This window comes from Lithobates pipiens, unplaced genomic scaffold (assembly GCF_037356315.1).
Source record: "Lithobates pipiens isolate NorthernLeopardFrog02 unplaced genomic scaffold, aLitPip1_a1.2 Scaffold_13, whole genome shotgun sequence".
NCBI lineage: Eukaryota > Metazoa > Chordata > Amphibia > Anura > Ranidae > Lithobates > Lithobates pipiens.
The window spans coordinates 472,566,556-472,587,384 of NW_027507718.1; the positions used below are offsets into that span (position 1 = coordinate 472,566,556).

The window sequence follows — 20,829 nt, forward strand, 5'->3', positions numbered from 1 at the left end:
CATTTTACCCCCCTTAATCGAACTGTATTGATTGGTGGTTATATGTTATGTCGTCACTGTCTACTGTCCATCGGAGCGTTATAGATAAGAAAGGGAAGAATAGTGCTGTTAACAAGTTATATGAAACACATACCTGCTGTAAAAGTAGTTTAGAGGCAAGAGGGTATAGACACAAGTAGAAAAGAGGGAGGAAAAATAAATAAATAAAAGACCGGCCAGTCATTTTGGGCATTAAATTAAGGGAATGAAGGGTAGAGAGACGCTCAAAAATGCTTCCAGGTTTTATTGTCAAAGCTTAAAATAAACAATCTGCACCAGATTCTGTGTGCAATAGTTTTAGTAAATTTCCCCCCAGTGTCTATGCATCAGACACCTGACCCAACCACTACTAATTCATTACTGCCATAAACAAAGTAACTTTAATAAAGACATTTATTTGTTGTCATACAACCAATTGTTGCATGAACCTTATGTACAAGTACTATATGCACACGCACACACGTTTTCTTTAGAAATAAAAAAAGTTACAATAAAAAGGAGGTCACAGATAGGCAAAACGAAATCAATGAGGTAAGAAAATGGTGGGTTTTGCCCAAGAAATTATATCAAAATATAGCAAAGTAAACCTTTCAAAGAAACCCATACAAATATAATACAAATACTGAGATAGAGGTTTAAAGTATAAATTTAATTTAAATGCAAAAACCTTCTGATGTTCCCTGTAATAAGGAAATACCCCATCCCAAAGCTTCCTCGTTAAACAGCAGCAGGAAGCCAACACTTGCAGGTCTGACATCCATCTCTGTCTGAAATAATAGAATCTTAGAAAATCTGAATTAAAGCGATGCTATGAAAGTAAATTGGAATTTCACATTTCAATCCTAGTAAAACCCAGATGCCGAGTTCAAAATGTTGCACAAGGGGTCAAAAGCATGTACCTTCCCATCGACACAGTCAGGCATTAAGCAAGCTGAATAGATACTCCTGAGCTCACCAAGCCACTTGGCATGAGGGGTATCACAAGGTATTATGTGCCTCAATGCTGCATTTCTTGCCATTTCATAAAATGTAAAGGGCGATTACAAAGTACGCAAATAGTCCTTTTTATTGAATGTAACTTACAAAGAAGCTCTAGAGCAGTGATGGCAAACCTTGGCACCCCCAGATGTTTTGGAACTACATTTCCCATGATGTTCCACTACACTGCAGAGTGGATGAGCATCATGGGAAATGTAGTTCGAAAACATCTGGGGTGCCAAGGTTTGCCATCACTGCTCTAGAGTCTAGACCAACAGCTGCATACCCATTTAAAGTGAAAAAAGGGATGTCATTCTCCTCAGTCAGTCTTGTGATTAACACATTTATCTCACTGGACTTCGATCCATAGCGGTCTGCTCATGGTACAAAGAACTTGATGCCATTCAGTGGGCAGTCTTTCTTTCTGCTGGCACTCCTCTGTTTCAGCCAGCAGGCTAGAGATGGGATAAAGACGCAGGAAGCTGGAATCCTGAAACAGAACATTGGGTACCACCTTTCTGGATTGTGCAGTAGTGTGTGAATCACAGGACTGACTGAACAGCATTACAAATCCTTTGGCAGGTAAGAACTAATTAAATTAATATAGTCCAACTGACCGTTTAACAGGGGCACTTGAAATAAGGTAATCCAAAAGTGCTCTAGGTCACACGATCCACTCCACAAATGACCCACGGCTTGGAGTTTTTCTGTGCCATAAGGCTGGCTATCACACAAGCAAATCTCAAGCAATTGCAGCATGCTGAATTACAAACCTTTATTATGGCACATCAAGGATTGGAGCACACCAAAGATGAATCCAAGGCCAGTAACTCACCTTAGAAGCCTGTGTAATAAAACAACATTCTACAAAGAGTCACATATTGAACTGAAGAAGATTCTGCTTGTATATTAGCAAGATAATTGCTGCAGGACTAAGTTGCAATCCAAGGCCTCTCACATTAGCCTCCAAGAAAAATTCCCTTCAAGATGGATTTGGTTTACTTAATTTTAAACACTGCAAATTCCACAGAGCTAGGTTCATTATGGATTTAAAAGGGTTACCTTTTGTGCAAAAACAGACGATAATACCAAAGATACTGATAAGCATTTAGAATTTACGATCAAAAAGAAACTATTACTCTCAGATTTTTTTCTTTTAAAATAAAGTATTAATAATGAGTATTGCAAAACATAGATCCCGGTTATAGTAAATTACTTAAAGGAACAAGTGCTGAAGCCAAGTAACAAGAATTGTGCCAAATTTTATTTTTGCACAAATTTTCTAAGCCAATAAGTTAATTTTGGAAACAACTCATAGGTATAAATTTTATATATCCCCACAGTTCTAGGGTGGGAAAAAAAATGATCCGTCATATCACACTGATGGCCCATCAACAGACTTCAATGAACCTGTAATTTTATATTAAACACAAGTCCTACCCAAGAGCAGACAACATGCTAGGTCACTACTGTTAGTAGCCAGGGGAGACTTTTCTATGTCCCTCTGATTTAGTTGTACCTGGTCATAGAGGTCCACATCGACCCACTTTCACAGCAAAGCCCTGCAAACTGCCATTCCACTGTGACATTAGCAAGACATAAGCCAATAAGAGCACTTATTTGAGAATGGAATGGCAATTCATGGAGCGGAGTCAGGTCCCAGTAGCAAAGTGAAACCAAATCAGAGGGGGGCACATAAGCACATTATCTGGCTAATAAAAGCTTATATCTGTGATGGCTTTTAGGCAGTATGCTTTCTAAATGTTTAAGATGAAATTTAGGATCACTTAAAGAGCAGCAGTCATAAGAAGGCTTTGAATATTCAGTTTAAATTATTGTAATCAAGCAGACATTATTTGCATTTGTGCCCTTAAGATTTTTTTTTTCCATCTAGATGACAGATAAAGCCATGCAGTCTCTGTAGTGCTGAACAACTGTCCAACAACCCTCTACAGTTAATACCTTGTATAATTAATAAGAACCTTAGGAGGGCTTTTTCAGAGCTAAAGTTATTCCTAGACAAAAGAAACAAAAAAAAAGGGGCACATATAAACATTTTGTAAACTTGCACACAATCATTTAATAATGATGAATGTTGAAACTCTTGCACAAGCCCAGTTATGACTTATCCTATTCTAAAGGGGCAATACAGGATTTTGTTCGTTTAATCCAAAAGGTAAATGATGTTCATTTTACAGGTAGTAATCTCATTGATCTGCCTAATATCACATTTGCCAGAGAGGTGGACATACATTACAAATCTCCAGAGGACAGTTCAAAGAGCAGAAACCAACTTGGAATCTCTCAGATTTTTCAGGTCATTTAAAATATTACCATACCCAGTTATCAGGTGGCTGGGATCTGAAGTCAATAAACAAACTTACACAGAGGCAGCAAGAAATTTCAGGATATGAATGGAGTAGGCAACCCAGATAAGCCCCCTTAAAATGCTGTCCATGCCCAGGTACCTTGAAAAATAAGGGTACCTATAAACAACTCATTGTATGGGCACCTTCCACACAGAACTGGCATTGTGCAAAGCCTAACTAGGTGCAAATTTTCTTCAACAGGTCCTTCCCAACACAATACATCCTCCATGTACACACCACCTAAAACAATATCGCAGAAAGTTCAGGAGTAGGTTGAGTCTGGGAACATAACGCATTAAAGATTTCTCATATATAAATGGGGTGGTACTGTTTGTGTGTCAGTTTCTTTCGGCAAGTCGGACAAGAGGTGGCATTTTTAAGGGCATCGCGAAGGCACTGGCTGCAGAATATATGACCGCATTTGGTAGACACAATGAGACGTCCGCTTTGTACAATCTAGGAGAAAATAAGCACACCATGAACAAAAATGTTCCTATACGTCAGAAATATATGAAATAAAAATGAACCTGACAGAATACAGAGCTCATGATGGACTAAATTATGCAGCGAGAAAAGATAAGAGGCCTTTCTCTTGGTGACATGACCAACACCAACGTACAATTTTATCGTGTCTGATGACAATTAAAATATTAGCAAGCAAAGCCTTAAACCAGGCACATTGCCGAACTCCGCTTCAAGCAGTTAAAAAAAAAAAAAAAAAATTTTTTTTTTATATGATATGGACATATAAAACTCACCTCTGAATACCCATCCATGCAAATAGGACAACTAACATTTGCTCCACTCGATCTGTGAAAAGACAAAGAACGCCAGTGTTAGAACAGTAAGATGCAGTAAAGAAAAAAAAAAAAAAATGAAAGTAGTACTTAAAAAGGAACTGTACCCCGACAATGTTTGAGAAAATATATACAGTATCTCACAAAAGTGAGTACACCCCTCACATTTTTGTAAATATTTTATTATATCTTTTCATGTGACAACACTGAAGAAATGACACTTTGCTACAATGTAAAGTAGTGAGTGTACAGCTTGTACAACAGTGTAAATTTGCTGTGCCCTCAAAATAACTCACAGCCATTAACCACTTCAGCCGCAGACCAATTTGCTGGTCAAAGACCAGACCACTTTTTACGATTCGGCACTGCGTCGCTTTAACTGACAATTGCGTGGTCATGAGACGTGCCTCCCAAACAAAATTGACATATTTTTTTCCCCACAAATAGAGCTTTCTTTTGGTGGCATTTGATCATCCCTGCGGTTTTTATTTTTTGCGCTATAAAAAAGAAAACGACGATTTTGGGGGAAAAAAAAAACGCATTATTTTTTACTTTGTTATAATAAATATCCTAAAAAATATAAAAAAAAAAAAAAAAAAAAAACTTTTTTCCCCCTCGGTTTAGGCCGATACGTATTCTTCTACATATTTTTTTTTTTTTTTTTTTTAACTAAAAACGCAATAAGCGATTGATTGTAAACGCTATAACTTTTGCGCAAACCAAACTAGGGGATAGTTTTATGGCATTTTTATAATTTTTTTTTTTTTACTAGTAATGGCGGCGATCAGCAATTTTTATTGTGACTGCGACATTATGGCGGACACATCAGACATTTTTGGGACCATTGTCATCTATACAGCAATCACTGCTATATAAAAATGCAGCGATTCCTGTGTAAATGACACTGGCAGTTAAGGGGTTAAGTGTTCCTAGGGGTGTGTTACTAACTGTGGGGGGTTGGGCTTTCATTTAGTGAACACTGATCTCTGCTCCAATCACATGGAGCAGAGATCAGCGTCACTAGTTGCTAGGCAGAGCGGTGAGATGCTGTTTACAACGGCATCTCTCTCCGCTCAGCCGCCCCGCGAGACGATCGCGGGTATGCCCGCGGCGATCGAGTCCACGGGACCCGCGACCGGACTCATGGGGTCCCGACCAGCACGCAAGCGCGGCTGCGCGCTCGCGATGGCAGGGCGGCATTTGAGATTGAACGTACCTGTACGCCAATATGCCTGTCCATGCCATTCTGCCGACGTACATCGGCGTGCGCTGGTCGGGAACCGGTTAATGTCAAAACCGCTGGCAATAAAAGGCAGTACATCCCTAAAGCGAAAATATCCAAATTGGGCCCAAAGTGTCAATGTTTTGTGTGGCCGCCATTATTTTCCAGCACTGCCTTAACCCTCTTGGGCATGGAGTTCACCAGAGCTTCACAGGTTGCCACTGGAGTCCTCTTCCAATCCTCCATGACGACATCATTTAGCTGGTGGATGTTGGAGATCTTGTGCTCCTCCACCTTCCATTTGAGGATGTCCTACAGATGCTCAATAGGGTTTAGGTCTGGAGACATGCTTGGCCAGTCCATCACCTTTTTTTTTTAGCAAGGCAGTGGTCATCTTGGAATACTGCCCTGCAGCCCAGTGTCTGAAGGGAGGGGATCATGCTCAGCTTCAGTATGTCACAGTACATGTTGGCATTCATGGTTCCCTCAAACTGTAGCTCCCCAATGCCAGCAGCACTTATGCAGCCCTAGACCACGACACTCCCACCACCAAGACACACCTGTCTTTGTACTCCTCATCCAGTTGCCGCCACACACACTTGACACAATTTGAACCAAATACATTTTTCTTGGTCTCAGACCAAAAGGACATGGTTCCAGTAATCCATGTCCTTAGTCTGCTTGTCTTCAGCAAACTGTTTGCGAGCTTTCTTGTGCATCATCTTTAGAAAAGGCTTCCTTCTGGAACGACAGCCATGCAGACCAATTTGACGCAGTGTGCGGCGTATGGTCTGAGCACTGACAGGCTGACCCTCCACTCCTTCAACCTCTGCAGCAATGCTGGCAGCACTCATACGTCTATTTCCCAAAGACAACCTCTGGATATGACGCCGAGCACGTGCACTCAACTTATTTGGTTGACCATGGCAAGGCCTGTTCTGAGTGGAACCTGTCCCGTTAAACCGCTGTATGGTCTTAGCTACTGTGCTAAAGCTCACTTCCATGATCTTGGCAAACTTTTTATAGCCTATGCCATCTTTATGTAGAGCAATAATTCTTTTTTTTCAGATTCTCAGAGAGTTCTTTACCATGAGGTGTCAAGTTGAACTACCAGTGACCAGTATGAGAGAGTGAGAGTGAAAACACCAAAATGTAACATACCGGCTGCCCATTCACATCCGAGACCTTGTAACACTAATGATTGCCAGACTCATCCACCTTACCAATCGCTCGGTGTCTGCTACTCCTCTCTGTCAATCCCTCCACTGGCTTCCGCTCAGCCAAATAATTAAATTCAAAATACTAACAACTACATACAAAGCCATCCACAACTCTGCCCCCAGCTACATCACTAACTTAGTCTCTAAATACCAACCTACTCGTCTTCTTCGTTCCTCTCAAGACCTCCTGCTCTCTAGCTCCCTCATCACCTCCTGCCACACTCACCTCCAGGACTTTTCCAAAGCCTCCCCAATCCTATGGAATGCCCTACCCCAATCTGTCCGCTTATCTCCTACTTTATTAGCTTTTAGACGATCCCTGAAAACACTTCTCTTCAGAGAAGCCTACCCCACCCACACCTAACTGTATTTTCATTTTCTCCATCAGCTCATCCCCCCACAGTGAATACCTTTTGTTTCAACTTGACCCTCCCTTCTAGATTGTAAGCTCTAACGAGTAGGGCCCTCTGATCCCTCCTGTATTGATTTGTATTGTAAGTGTACTGTCTGCCCTCATATTGTAAAGCGCTGCGCAAACTGTTGGCGCTATATAAATCCTGAATAATAATAATAATTCAAATGACACGGGGGAGGGAAAATGGCTTATTGGGTCCAATTTGGATATTTTCATTTAGGGGTGTACTCACTTTTGTTGTCAGCAGTTTAAACATTAATGGCTGTGTGTTGAGTTATTTTCAGGGGACACCAAACTTACACTGTTATACAAGCTGTACACTCACTACTTTACATTGTAGCAAAGTGTCATTTCTTCAGCGTTGTCACATGAAAAAGATATAATAAAACGTTTTTTCGTTTTTTGTTTTGTTTTTTACAAAAATGTGAAGCGTGTACTCACTTTTGTGAGATACTGTACATAGATGTGCAATATGGTAAAGAAAATAGGAACTTTCACTTACCTGCAAATTGCTTATCGTGGAGTACAGTACAGAACATAGGGTCTGTATTCATAGATCATTCGCGCTACCTTCAGGGTTATTGGACACTGGTTAAAACCTTGCTAGGGCCTCCCCTAGCAGCCATATGAATTTTCCCCTTGCAATCACAGCTCCCCCTTCCCCTTGTAATCAAAGCCCAAGATAGACCTGTCCAATCGCAGTCGCCTCTCGCCTCCTGCTGCGTGGCTCGGCCATCAACAGGCCACAGACCAGTACCGGTCCTGGGGTTGGTGACCCCTATCATAGGCAACAGAGCTGATCAACTTTTCTATTTCCCCACATAGAGCAGTAAAATTGGTCCTTTGAATGGATAAAGGTTCCCAACCTGGATCTGGCTTGGACTGAAGTTAAGTCACTGGATCCACTGAGATAAACGTCATTATTTCTTGAATCTTCATCATCACTGCTTAATATACAGCTTGCCACATGTGAGGATCCCCGGGCTGCATTTCTTCTTTGGCCTTGGTGTTCTGCAAATAAGCCAAATTGCAACATTATTTATTGATTTATTTCCACAACTCTTCCATTACAGCCCTGGTTAAAAGAACTAACTTCTGCCACTAGTCCCATCCACTTTCCAGATTTTCAGCGCAACATTCTTACAAAAGGTCACAATTTTTGTCTGTTATTGAAAATCACATTTTTTTTGTTATGCAAGGATACCCTTCCAATTTTTCCACTATGGCAGCCCCAAGAAATACAATGATCAACCGTAACTTTAATATCCACCCACCTAATATTGAATAGGTCCCCCTTTTGCTGCCAAAACAGCCCTGACCGATTAAGGCATGGACTCCACTAGACCTCTGAAGTTTTGCCGTGGTATTTGGCACTAAGGTGTCAGTAGCAGATCCCTTTAGTCCTGTAAGTTGTGATGTGGGCCTCCATGGATTGGAATTGATCTTCCAACACATCCTGCAGACTTGACTGGACTGATATCTGGAGAATTTGGAGGCCAAGTCAACACCTCAAACTGCTTGTTGTGGCTGCAGCCACTGGGATTGTGTGTAAAACTGACAGGCAGACTGCTGACTGTCAGGTGGAAGCATTCGGGCAGCTGCTTTGCTTTTTGCCCGATTGCTTCCACACACCCCTAGTACCGGCACCCCCCCCGCAACGTGTTCTGGGCTCGGGACCGACATGCCAGGTGGAGGGGAGGGAGAAAAGCAAACACACATCTGCTCTCCTCCCCTTCTTGCTGTGACCCAGAAAGGGGCGTGTATGACATCACTTTCCCTGGCTAGCATAGCTGAGAAGGGATATATTGCAATACATTAAGTCGAGCCAAGAGGAGACATGCCGGGTCTTTTAGAAAAAAAGAGCACAGAAAAAGAAAAGAACAAAAAAAGAAGAAAAAAAAAAAGGGTTACAGCTAAGCACCTTAAAATATCCCGAAAATGTTGAGGCCCCCCATCCCCACATATGCGCACGTGTCGGGAGTGCCTACGTGTGAAAACATTTATTGCAATACAAGTTACATAAACACTGCACACGCTGGAAAGAGAGCAATAATTCTAGCACAAAGCCTCCTCTGTAACGTCGCCTATGGAAAATAAAGGGCACTGAAGTTAGACGCCATTTCAAGGGCGCACACAAAATTTAAGGTTTCACGTGTTGAGCATCGACTGACTCAGTGCAACCTTGTCTTTTATATATTTTACCAAAAATGCCCTAAAATTCACTTTAGTGTGTCGTTTACTGAAATGTTGAGTTTCCTAGAAATTTGCGGTAATATCAAGTGACATAAAATATTGGAACCACCAAATTATTTTACTCAAGGCTGTCTGCTTTCAGAAAATATAGAATGTTTGGGGTTTTTATGTATTCTTCAGGCCCAAAATGATTTTTTTTAAACATGTGCAAAAAACAATTTTCAGCAAAAACTGCTCTGGCAGCGAAAGGGTTAAACCATTCTTGCAGTATGGCAGGGTGCATTATCATGTTGAAAGAGGCCACTGCCATCAGGGAATACATTTTCCATGAAGGTGTGCACTTGATCAGCAATAATGTTTAGGTAGGTGGTGTGTTGAAAGTGATATATGCATATATGAGTGGCAGGACCCAAGGTTTCCCAGCAGAACATTGCCCAAAGCATCATACTGTCTCCATTGGCTTGCCTCCCTTAGTGCATCCTGGTGCCATCTCTTCCCCAAGTAAGCGACACACAAAATGTAAAAGAAAAAACAGGATTTATCAGACCAGGCCACCTTCTTCCATTGCTCGGTGGTCCAGTTCTGATTTTCATGTGCCCATTGTAGGCACTTTTAGCTGTGGACACCAGTTAGCACGGGCACCCTGACCCCGTCGGCGACTACGTAGCCCCATACACAACAAACCGCCTTGCCCATTTATTCTGCTTTCAACAAATCAACCACAGGGACAACAGGTTTACTGGCTGCCTGATATAGCCCACCAACTTTTAGATGCATTTATAACAAGATATTCAATGTCACGCAACTTAATCTGTCAGTGGTTATGGCTGATCAGTGTACATTTTGCTTAGAAATGGACTGCAGAAGGCTCTCCCATTTAATCACTACAGAACGTCTAGTTCCCTGGCAGTGGGGAGTGAATCCCCACCACCACCGAGATCTATTTAGGGCCTACTTGACAGGAGAGGGATTGAGGAACCCATACAGATATGATCCAAAATTACATTTGAAGTGTGTGTAAAGTCAAAACTTTTCTTTTGATTGTGGAAAGAGCAGTCAATGGTTAAGACACAAAGCTTCATTCCCTTTGTAATCTTTTTAAGGGCCAGTTCACACATGCAATCCAGTGTGTTTTTTTCTTCTACATCAAACACACATGGAAAGGTAGGTTATATAGTTTCCAATGGCATAGTTGGCACCAGTGCGGTCACTTCCAGAAAAAAAAAAAAAACAAAAAAAAAAACACAATTTATAGAACATGCTGCATTTTTCCTGCACTGGAACGCAGCAAAACGCATCAAAAAACAAAACTGCACCAGACACCAGTACAGTGAAAAAACAAACAAGAAAATAAATACAAAAAACGCATCTGGAATGCATCCAGGAAAGGCATCAAAAACGTGCATGCAGAAACGCATCCGGAATGAATCTGGAGTTCATTTTTGTGGCATGAACCAGCATTAGTGCAGATTTGAAGGTCCTTCAGATGCTTATATAAAAAAGGAGGCCAGGTCTAGCAACGTTCTCAAATAAAAAAAAAAAAAAAAAAAAAAAAAAAGGAAGCTGGTCAGTGAAATCTAGCCAGGTCCTCAATGATGTTGTAACTGAACCCACTTTTGTTGGTGGACTAGCATAGTCTGTAAATACAGTTCAACATCCCTGGGTCTGTACAAGCAGGACTACGTTGCTTTTAGAGTACATTGACATTTTTGCAGTTCTAGGTCTACTGATAGTAAGAAAATTGCTACTTTCAGCCCCTCTGACTATGTATGCCTCGTGGTGTTAAGAAATGGGACCCGATTATGTTCAAAAGTTGAATGGGGTAGGAAAGACAGCTAGCCTACTGGGGCAGATAGTATTAACCGGTTGTGCCTACAATGTTGCTTTAAAGTGGAAGTAAACCCATGGATTTAAACAGTTAAAAAAAAAAAAAAAAAGGGAATTCCGGGAATGCTAACTGCACATTGGCTGTGCTCTCAGCCAAACTATCAAACCATCCAATGGCTGGTGTCGTAACGAATCACATGTGCAGCACCATAGCAGTTGAAGATTAAACAGAGGCAAAGATGGCAGCTTCCTTGGCTGAAAACGATAGGGGAGTTTACTTCCACTTCAAGAACGAGGCAGGGGTTCAGGAAAAAAAAAAATAATGAAAGCATGATGATCTTTGAGTGAAAAGGCAATACAAGGAAACCACCAACACTCAAAAATGGTCATCTCACTTTATATGCCCTTTAAAACACATACATATATATATATATATATATATATATATATATATATATATATATATATATATATATATATATATATATATATACACATACATACATACATACACACACACAAAAAAAATATGGTAATATTTAAATTACTTCATACACAACGTGTTATATTGCATCTAATGATTAGCACCTGCATGCAAACATATCATAAGTGCTACTACAATTTCATTAATAGAGTGCATAATATCAGAGTCCAGTGACGCTCTCTGAAGACGGAATTATGTAACGCGTCAGGGCGTGGCCACACGACGTTGCAGTCAGAGACAGCCAGTGCCTCCCGGGACTCATCACAACGATCGAGCAGAGAGAAATGACAACATGTGGCGAGCTAGACACTGCTGTGACTATTGACACGCTGATATGCTGACTTTAATGGTAACAATGTAAGTGCAATTTGTATGTGGGGTATTGACACTATCAATAAAAGTTATAACACTACATTAGCCTTATGTGTATCCTTACATGCTGTTGCGCATTGATATGACTGTGACCATATCGTGAGGCTGGAGAGGTCGGAATAAGCTGAGCAGTTTAAGTGATATCCCTAGTAAAACCTGATTGCATACAACCTCTGGTAAGCAGCCACCCACTGGGGAATGCACAAGGTGGAATCGGTGAAGGTGTAGGGGACCAGAACAGACAACCTTACAAGTTCCAGTGGATTGGACACTCGATCATACATACATACCTATATACATATATGCACTTTATTAATGAAATTGTAGTAGCACTTCTTTGCATGCAGGTGCTAATCATTAGATGCAATATAACACATTGATGTGTATGAAGTATTTTAAATATTACCATGTTTTATATACACATGTGTTTATGTGTTTAAAGGGCATATAGAGTGATATATGACCATTTTTTTGAGTATTGGTAGTTTCAGGTAGCCGTTAGTGTGTGATTTTTAAATCAGACATTTGGATTGTTTACATTTGATTTTTATTGATAACAGCAGCTGTAAGGTTAGTAAACTTGATCCATTGAGCGCTGGTATCAGGAGTACATTGTATTTTCTGAATTTTACGAATGCAAGGAAAACAAACAAACAAAAAACAAAACCACACTCACCTTCGACGATCTGGTAAAATTGAGAAAAGAGGGAAAAATAAAAATATTGTTAAAAAGTTAAACAAAACAAAACTATGGAAATAGTATAACCTTACAATAGATATATGGACAAACAGAAGCAGTGATTTGCACAGTCACTCAGACAGTCCAGCTGTAACAGAATTAACTTCGAACCAGTCTTGGGCATATGAAAAAAAAAAATATTTTTGCCATCATGTGTACTACCTCCTCTGGTCCCAGTGTTAAGTTAATGGAGCCAGTCAATCCATGGTTTAACCATTGTTTCACGGATATAAGCAACCATTTTTACTGAATGAATTGATGTGATTAGCTGTGATTAGCCCAGTCTGTACCATGTGATCACTGTGACTAATCACAGCTAGGAACACAAGTGTACACAATGAATGGCATGAATCAGCCATTTATGGTCTACAATTGTCATGTGATCTGCTGTGATTGGGAACAGCGATCACATGGAACCTGCAGCTTGCCAGTACAGTGACCAGTCAGTCTGTGTCCAAATGATATGACGTCCAACCGGAATCATAAAAATATCCCGCCCAGCTGTCATTTCACAATAGACCGTGTGCAAATTCACTAATGGAGAAGTAGCAGTCTCAGCGTGGGCTCTGACCAGGCCACGCCTCCAATGCATTTTGCCCCCCCCCCCCCCCCCCCACAGTTGTTCTGGGAGGACGTCATATGGGATTGGGCTGTGCTCTGGTGTAATCTGTCCAGTGACAGATTACTGTACTGGCCTGCTGCCGGTACCATGTGAAAGGGAAAGAAAGAAAGAAAGAAATGGCCGCACATCCAGAACTCCCAAATGTCTTTTATTATTCAAGGATAACACCAAGTACATCAACATACGGTCACATAAACGCGTTTCACACATACATCTTGTGCTTAATCATTACCATGGCATGACTGCCATGGCCAATCACAGCAGATCACAAGACAGTTCTACACAATGAAATGCAGACTTTGATTCATACCTTTTCTTGTGTACTATTGTGATGAGCCCTGTGATTGGTCAATCACAGCCTATCATGTGATTAACTGTGGCCAAATCACAATAAAAACAGTAAACGATGAATATTTTTTTTCTTATACTACAGTCACCAGTCATATGAGGACACTGTACTGCACTGTTGACAGTATGTAAAAAACATTTAAAAAACATTTGTTTCTTTACTGTCCAAAAAAAAATTAAAAAAATTGTGACATTTTGAAATTCAAAAAAACGAAAACCTCACCATTTCTACTAAATGCCTTGGACTGCCCATTTTCCAAAAAGGGTCATTTCTACTGTCCTGGCATTTTCCTGCCTCAAGAAGTGAGCTAGACCACCAGTACATCGCTTTTGAACTCTATAAACTTTCCTACAGACTAAATATACACTAATTCGGATTATTTTCACCAAAGAAATATAGCAGAATAAATTTTGGCCTTTTATGAAGATATGCAATATTTTATAACAGAAACAAAGAAAAAAAAAAAAAAAAAAAGCATTTTTTTGTTTTTTCATTTGTTTTGCAAAAAATAAGACCCAGTGGTGATTAAAATACCCCCAACAGAAAGGTCGATTTGTGTGAAAAAATAATGCTAAAAAAAGCCATATAGGTACAGTGTTGCATGACCATGCCATTGTCATTCAAAGAGAGACAGCGGTGAAAGCTGAAAATTTGCCTGGACAGGAAGGGGGTAAAAGTATCCAGCACTGAAGTGGTTAATCATGGGTACCACATTGGGGGGCATGGCGTGGTCAGAGCCTAGGGTGAGACTGCCACATACTTCTCCATTAGTGAAGTTGCAGTGATGTGCAGCTTGATGGACCTTTTCGTCATGACATGCTGTTCTTTAGAGCCAAGACAAGCTCCGTGCGTGGCTGATAGAGCTGCAACTAACGATTAATTTATCGATTATTCAACGACTATCAGATTATTTTTTTTGTGAATCTAGTGGTTTATTTTTTTTTGATTAGCTAATTAATCCTTTGGATAACCTTACAAAAAAAAAAAAAAAAAAAGGAAGATAAAAAGAATATAACTAGTACACACACACACACACACACACACACATTAGTGTGTACTTACATTCTTACCTTTTTTTTTTTATGTACTTATTTCTTGTAAAGTTAAGATAAAATTATTATTAATAATAATAATATATATATTTATTAATAATAATAATATATATATTTATTAATAATAATAATATATATATTTATTAATAATAATAATAAATATATTTATTAATAATAATAAATATATTTATTAATAATAATAAATATATATATTTATTAATAATAATAATATATATATTTATTAATAATAATAATAATAATATATATATTTATTAATAATAATAATAATATATATATTTATTAATAATAATAATAATATATATATTTATTAATAATAATAATAATATATATTTATTAATAATAATAATAATAATATATATATTTATTAATAATAATATATATATTTATTAATAATAATATATATATTTATTAATAATAATAATATATAATAATAATAATAATATATAAATTTATTAATAATAATAATAATATATAAATTTATTAATAATAATAATATATATATTTATTAATAATAATAATATATATATTTATTAATATATATAATAATAATAATAATATTAATATATATATATATATATATATATATATATATATATATATATATATATATATATATATATATATATATATATATATATATATATATATCTCCATTCTTTTATCTTAACTTTATATTTTCTGTTCAGAAGTTCATGAATGTTTATAATTCATTTTTGCAATGTTTTCTTTTTTTAAGGGGGAGGGTATGTGGGGACAGTGTCAGTGTGTTTTGTTTATTTTTTTTTTATTTTTTTTTATTGCAACTTTTTGATCAGCCCTGTTGGGGGGGGGGGGCTATGGTGAGATATCAGGGGTCTTAACAGACCTCTGACATCTCCCATTTGAGACAGGGACTAGGGACACAGATTCCCCAGTCCCTTTCTCTGCAGCCTCTGCTGCACTGATAATGAATGGAGAGAAGACAGCTGCTCCTCTCCATTCATTAACTGAGACATCGTAATCACAGGCGGTTACAATGTTTTAGTTATGTGAATGGACAGAGTCAGTGGTTACTGACTCTGAAAACTAAGGAGCCGGGTTCACCGGCTTCTACCTCCGCTCTCCACCCTGAGATACCGAGAGGGGGGGCGGGGCGGCAGCACAGAGGGGGAGAAGAGAGAGGGGGACAGTAGCATGGAGGGGGATACAGAGAAGAAAGAGGGGGAGAAGAGAGGGGAGCGGCGGCACGGAGGGGGGCGGCGGCACGGAGGGGGAGAAGAGAAGAGAGGGGACGGCGGCACGGAGGGGGGCAGATGCACGAAGGGGGAGAAGAAAGGGGGACGGCAGCACGGAGGAGAGCGGGAGATACTGAGCACTGTGACGCATCGATGCCCTGCACGCACATCGACGTATTTTTGTAGTCGACGTAATCGATTATGTCGACTCGTCGTGGCAGCTCTAGTGGCTGACATTCCTAACACTTGTCGATTTATCGGGATCATCTAAGAGCCCGAGCGGCACCCACATTTTTAAATAGGTCCACTATGATTAAAAGCAGAGCTCCACTATATATTATCAAAAGTCAATATTGAGTTGCCCACCCTTTGCAGCTATAACATTAACTCTTCTCGGAAGGATGTCCACAAGTTTTACGAGTGTGTCTATGAGAATGTTTGCCCATTCTTCCGGAGGCACATTAGAGAAGTCAGGCGCTGATGTTGGATGAGAAGGCCTGGCTCGCAATCTACGCTCTAATACATCCCAAAGGTGTTCGCTCGGGTTGAGGTCAGGACTCTGTGCTTGCCAGTCAAGTTCCTCCACACCAAACTCGCTCATCCAGGTCTTTACGGACCTTGCTTTGTGCACTGGTCCAAATCATTTGGTGGAGGGGGATTATGGTGTGGGGTTGATTCTTTGGAATTAACAGGCCAAGCCCAACTCCTAGTGAAGGAAGCGCTTAAGGAGTCAGCATACCAAAGACATTTTGCATTCCTGTTCCAACATGGCTGGGCACCAGTGCACAAAACAAGGTCCATAAAGACATGGCTGAGCAAGTTCGGGGTGGAGGAACTTGACTGGCCTGCACAGAGTCCTGACCTCAACCTGAGAGAACACCTATGGGATGAATTAGAGCAGACTGTGAGCCAGGCCTTCTCATACACATCAGTGCCTGACCTCACGAATGCGCTTTTGGAAGAATGGTCAAACATTCCCATAGACACACTCCTAAATCTTGTGGACAGCCTTCCCAGAAGAGTTGAAGCCGTTATGGCTGCAAAGGGTGGGCCAACGCAATATTGAACCCTACAGACCAAGACTGGAATGCCATTAAAGTTCATGTAAAAGCAGGTGTCCCAATACTTTTGGTAACATAGTGTATATAAATGTAAATATAAAACCAGGGCGCTGCAATTTTGTTTGCCCCAGGATTATGAAACAAACAGAAAAACTTACCACCACAGAGTCATTTTGGGTGAGGTCTGTTAGGTCGACAACAGTTGGCTCAAAGGATTCACAAGTCAAATCCACAACGTCTTCCACTGTACACAATCAAAAATAATTACTGTAGAAGGAACACTTTTCCTATTACTAAAACAGGACAAAAAAAACAGATTTTCTATTCAGAGAAAAAACGTTTTCTAACCCATAGTAAGCAAACAGTCTATTCTTTCATCAGTTCACAGCGCAGTCAGAATAGTTTAAGAGGTTCTAAAGGCTAAACATTTTCTACCTTAAGGTATTCCCTGCATGAAGGTATAAATGGCCCCACAACCAGTTCAACTCACCCCCCTATTCCTAAACACTTACCTGGCTCCTGACACCCCTCCAGTGCTGTCTTGCCTGCAGCCCCTCTGCTCTCACAAAAGACAACGATGGAAACGGAAGGCACAGACTCCAGCTGCTGCCAGTCAAACTTCTGTGAGGAGGGGAGGGAAGCTTTGTGTCTATGGATGCACACAGACCGGGTGAAGAGAGCACACGCATGCACGGTAGCCTTCATAAGGCCCAGTTTAGCACGGGGGCACCCGGAGGAGGGTGGAATGAACAGTGCTGGCAGGGGACATTTAGGTGCAATGTTCTTGCCCAAAGCAGGCAAGTATAATATTTATTTTATTTTTTAATAAAAAAAAAATGTAAAAGATTCTTGGCTTCTGTGAGTTATGACATTGTGGTCAGTGGTTTTCACATTAATAAAGTATATCTAAAACCAAATTTTTTTTAATTTTTTTCCCCCCAACTTGAATGAAGTAAGATTATGTTAAAGCCCATAAATTTCCCCCGGGCGACTTCGAGGATACTTTGCTTTTCTTCCTGTCTCAAAAACACAAGAAACAAGAGGAGATCTCTCCAAAGGAAGGGAAATCTTAGACATTTATCACCTGAACAATTTGCTGGTTTCCCTTGTATTTCTGTTGTAGTAATAATTACATTTTGAATTTTTGCTCACGTTTAATACCAGCAATTATGGTAATCATGACAAAACGGAGGGTGAAGCACCTAACTTTTTTTTTTTTTTTTTTTTAAATAATGTCTCTATAAGGCTGGGACGACACAAGGTTTATGCCATATGTGCTGGTATGCACAGCATATTCGTACATTATGGCAGACTTGCCTGTCAAGCTAGCCCTGCAGCTGCTGTGCTGCCACCACTCTAGTGGGTCCCAGGTGCTTCCATTTGAACGCTCTCTGGCCACTTCAATGGACACTTCATCACGGCACGTGACGGGTGCCGTTATTGTGGTCTGAGCTGTGCATGCGTGGCTTAGATCACATTACTACTGACAGGCTGAGAGAGGCATTTATAACAAAAAAGAGACCACTAGTGTCTCTGCTATAAAAACTGCTCGTTAGTGGTTTTAAAATTTTCAAACTTTAAATACCGATTTAAAAGTATTACTAAACCCAGTAATATGAAAATAGTTCATCTGTACTATACATTAGAAAATTAATAAAAATGTATATATTAAAAAGAAAGAAAAAAAAAAAAAGGAAGAAGAGGAGAAGAAAGAAGGAAGGATTGACTATAGTTTTCTGTAATAAGCTAATTGGAAAACACTTCCTCAAAGTATTTTTGTTCTTTAAAGTGAAGCCTCCATTTTTAAGATTTCAGCAAATAGATTTTCTAGTGCCATACAATGCAAAATAGTTACATATGCAACATATTGCAGCAACTAAAGCCGTTCTCCAAGTTCCTCGTCACTTTAACCACTTGCCGACTAGCTACAGTACATATACTGTGGCAGGTAAGCTCTATTGCACAAAACATACCCGTCTGTCATTTCGTACAGCAGTGGGCATGCGTGTCGATTGGCTAGAGGGGGAGCCAATCAGCAGGTTCAACAGACATGTCTGCCGGCCACCCGCAACTGCTCCCCAGAGAGGCAGAACGGTGATCGGCCAATGTAAACAAGGCAGACCGGCATTCTGACAGGGGAGAACACAGATCTCTGTGCTACCTCAGTCATTCCATCCCCTACAAAGTTAGCAAGCACCTCCTAGGGACACACTTAACCCGTTAATCGCTCCTGGTCTTCAAACTCTTCCCTGCCAGTGTGATTAGTACAGTAACAGTGCATATGTTTTTAGCACTGATCACTGTAATAACGTCACTGGTTCCCAAAACAAAAATAAATAAAAAATTTTAAAAAAGGGAAATATCGCTGCTATTACTAGTATGATAAATAAAAAAAAATGCCAAAAAAATATCCCATAGTTTGTAGATGCGATAACATTTGCGCAAACTAATCAATATTATTGATTTATATTAGATAGGTTTTGTTTTATAGCAGAAAAAAAAAAAAAAAAAAAAAATATTATATATATATATATATATATATATATATATATATATATATATATATATATATATATATATATATATATATATATATATATATATATATATTTTTTTTTTTTTTTTTTGGATCCAATAAAAAAAAAAAAAAAAACACGCAGGAGGTGATCAAATACCACCAAAATAAAACTTTATTTGTGGGATCGCACAATTGTCAGTTAAAGAAAACGCAGTATCGGATCGAAAAAAAAGTGACCTGGTCATTAAGGGTATAAAACCTTCCATGACTGAAGTGGTTAAAAGGCCCCCTTCACACAGGGCTGGAATCCACCCAAGCAAGTCCACCTGCACAGCGGGAGATCTCTCCACTAATCTCTGCTGAGCAGGCAGATGACAGGTCCGTGTCCCCTCTGCACAGCCCGCTGCTCTCTATGGGGCGGTTGGATGGAAAAATGGACTGCATGTCCGTTTCCATCCAATCCACCAGATGGATGGCAAACGTCTTCCCATTTGCCTGTTTTTAGCAGATCAGATGCCAGTGGACACATGTCTGCTGACATCTGCGGCCCCATAAAGAAGAGTGCATGGTCCGTACAGGTCTGCCTGAAAAATGGACAGGTGGACCAGATCAGTCCGCTGGTGTGAAAAGGGTCCAATAGTTTGTTTGGACCAAGCTGGTCCAAAAATTATTTCAAGTCACATGAAACCTAGAGATCAACTGTAAAGATATCTTTCTTGAATGTGAATACATACCACTTTCTTCCAGCTCTATTAGTTCCGAAACTGCTGTCATCGCACTGGTTGAAGCGTTTCCTCTTCTTCTCTTGTGTGAAGATCTGGTTTTTGTGGAATGAGATCCTCTACGCTTTCTCTGGGTCTAGAACAGAAGGAAAGAATGCATGGGAGGAGGAAACTAAAATCATTTATGGTCAGTCAAAGCGAGTCTTTCAAAGCCGAAATGTTAACTAGAACAATATTATAGTGCAGAAAACCTAACTGGAGGTATTGAAGAAAGTGTAGTGTCACAGTGTGTCCTGTCCACGGTCTAGCTTCTGGCACTGCAGTAATGATTTAAATGTAATCAGTGCAGTGCAATGCAGTAACAGTTGTACTTTTTATATGTTTTGGGAAGCCATTTAAGAAGTTATTGTTTTTCAAGCACTTTCTTTCCCAGTTTACTTTTAGACCTCGTTCATCACACCATGGTGCACTGCAGACAGAGATGTCAATTTTGAAATCTGTGTGTTTTTCTCCCATCAGTTTTCATGCAAGTATGGTGTGAAGAATGAGCCCCTAATGTTAGAAAACTCACAAAAAAAAAAAAAAAAAGGAGGTGGGATTCCGAAACTGGGTAAT

General features: G+C 39.7%; 1 protein-coding gene across 1 annotated transcript in view; it reads right to left on the bottom strand.

The window, feature by feature from the left end:
* Positions 1-268: 268 nt before the first annotated feature.
* Positions 269-20,829, bottom strand: part of RNF4 (ring finger protein 4) — a 52,744-nt gene continuing 32,183 nt past the window's right edge. Inside the window, exons 4-9 of the mRNA XM_077477907.1 lie at positions 20,227-20,350; positions 17,133-17,218; positions 12,593-12,602; positions 7,907-8,051; positions 4,145-4,196; positions 269-3,842 (exon numbers count right to left, since the gene is read on the bottom strand). Coding sequence (XP_077334033.1) covers positions 3,693-3,842; positions 4,145-4,196; positions 7,907-8,051; positions 12,593-12,602; positions 17,133-17,218; positions 20,227-20,350 — 567 coding nt within the window. The 3' untranslated portion in view covers positions 269-3,692. The remainder of the gene's footprint in view (positions 3,843-4,144; positions 4,197-7,906; positions 8,052-12,592; positions 12,603-17,132; positions 17,219-20,226; positions 20,351-20,829) is intronic.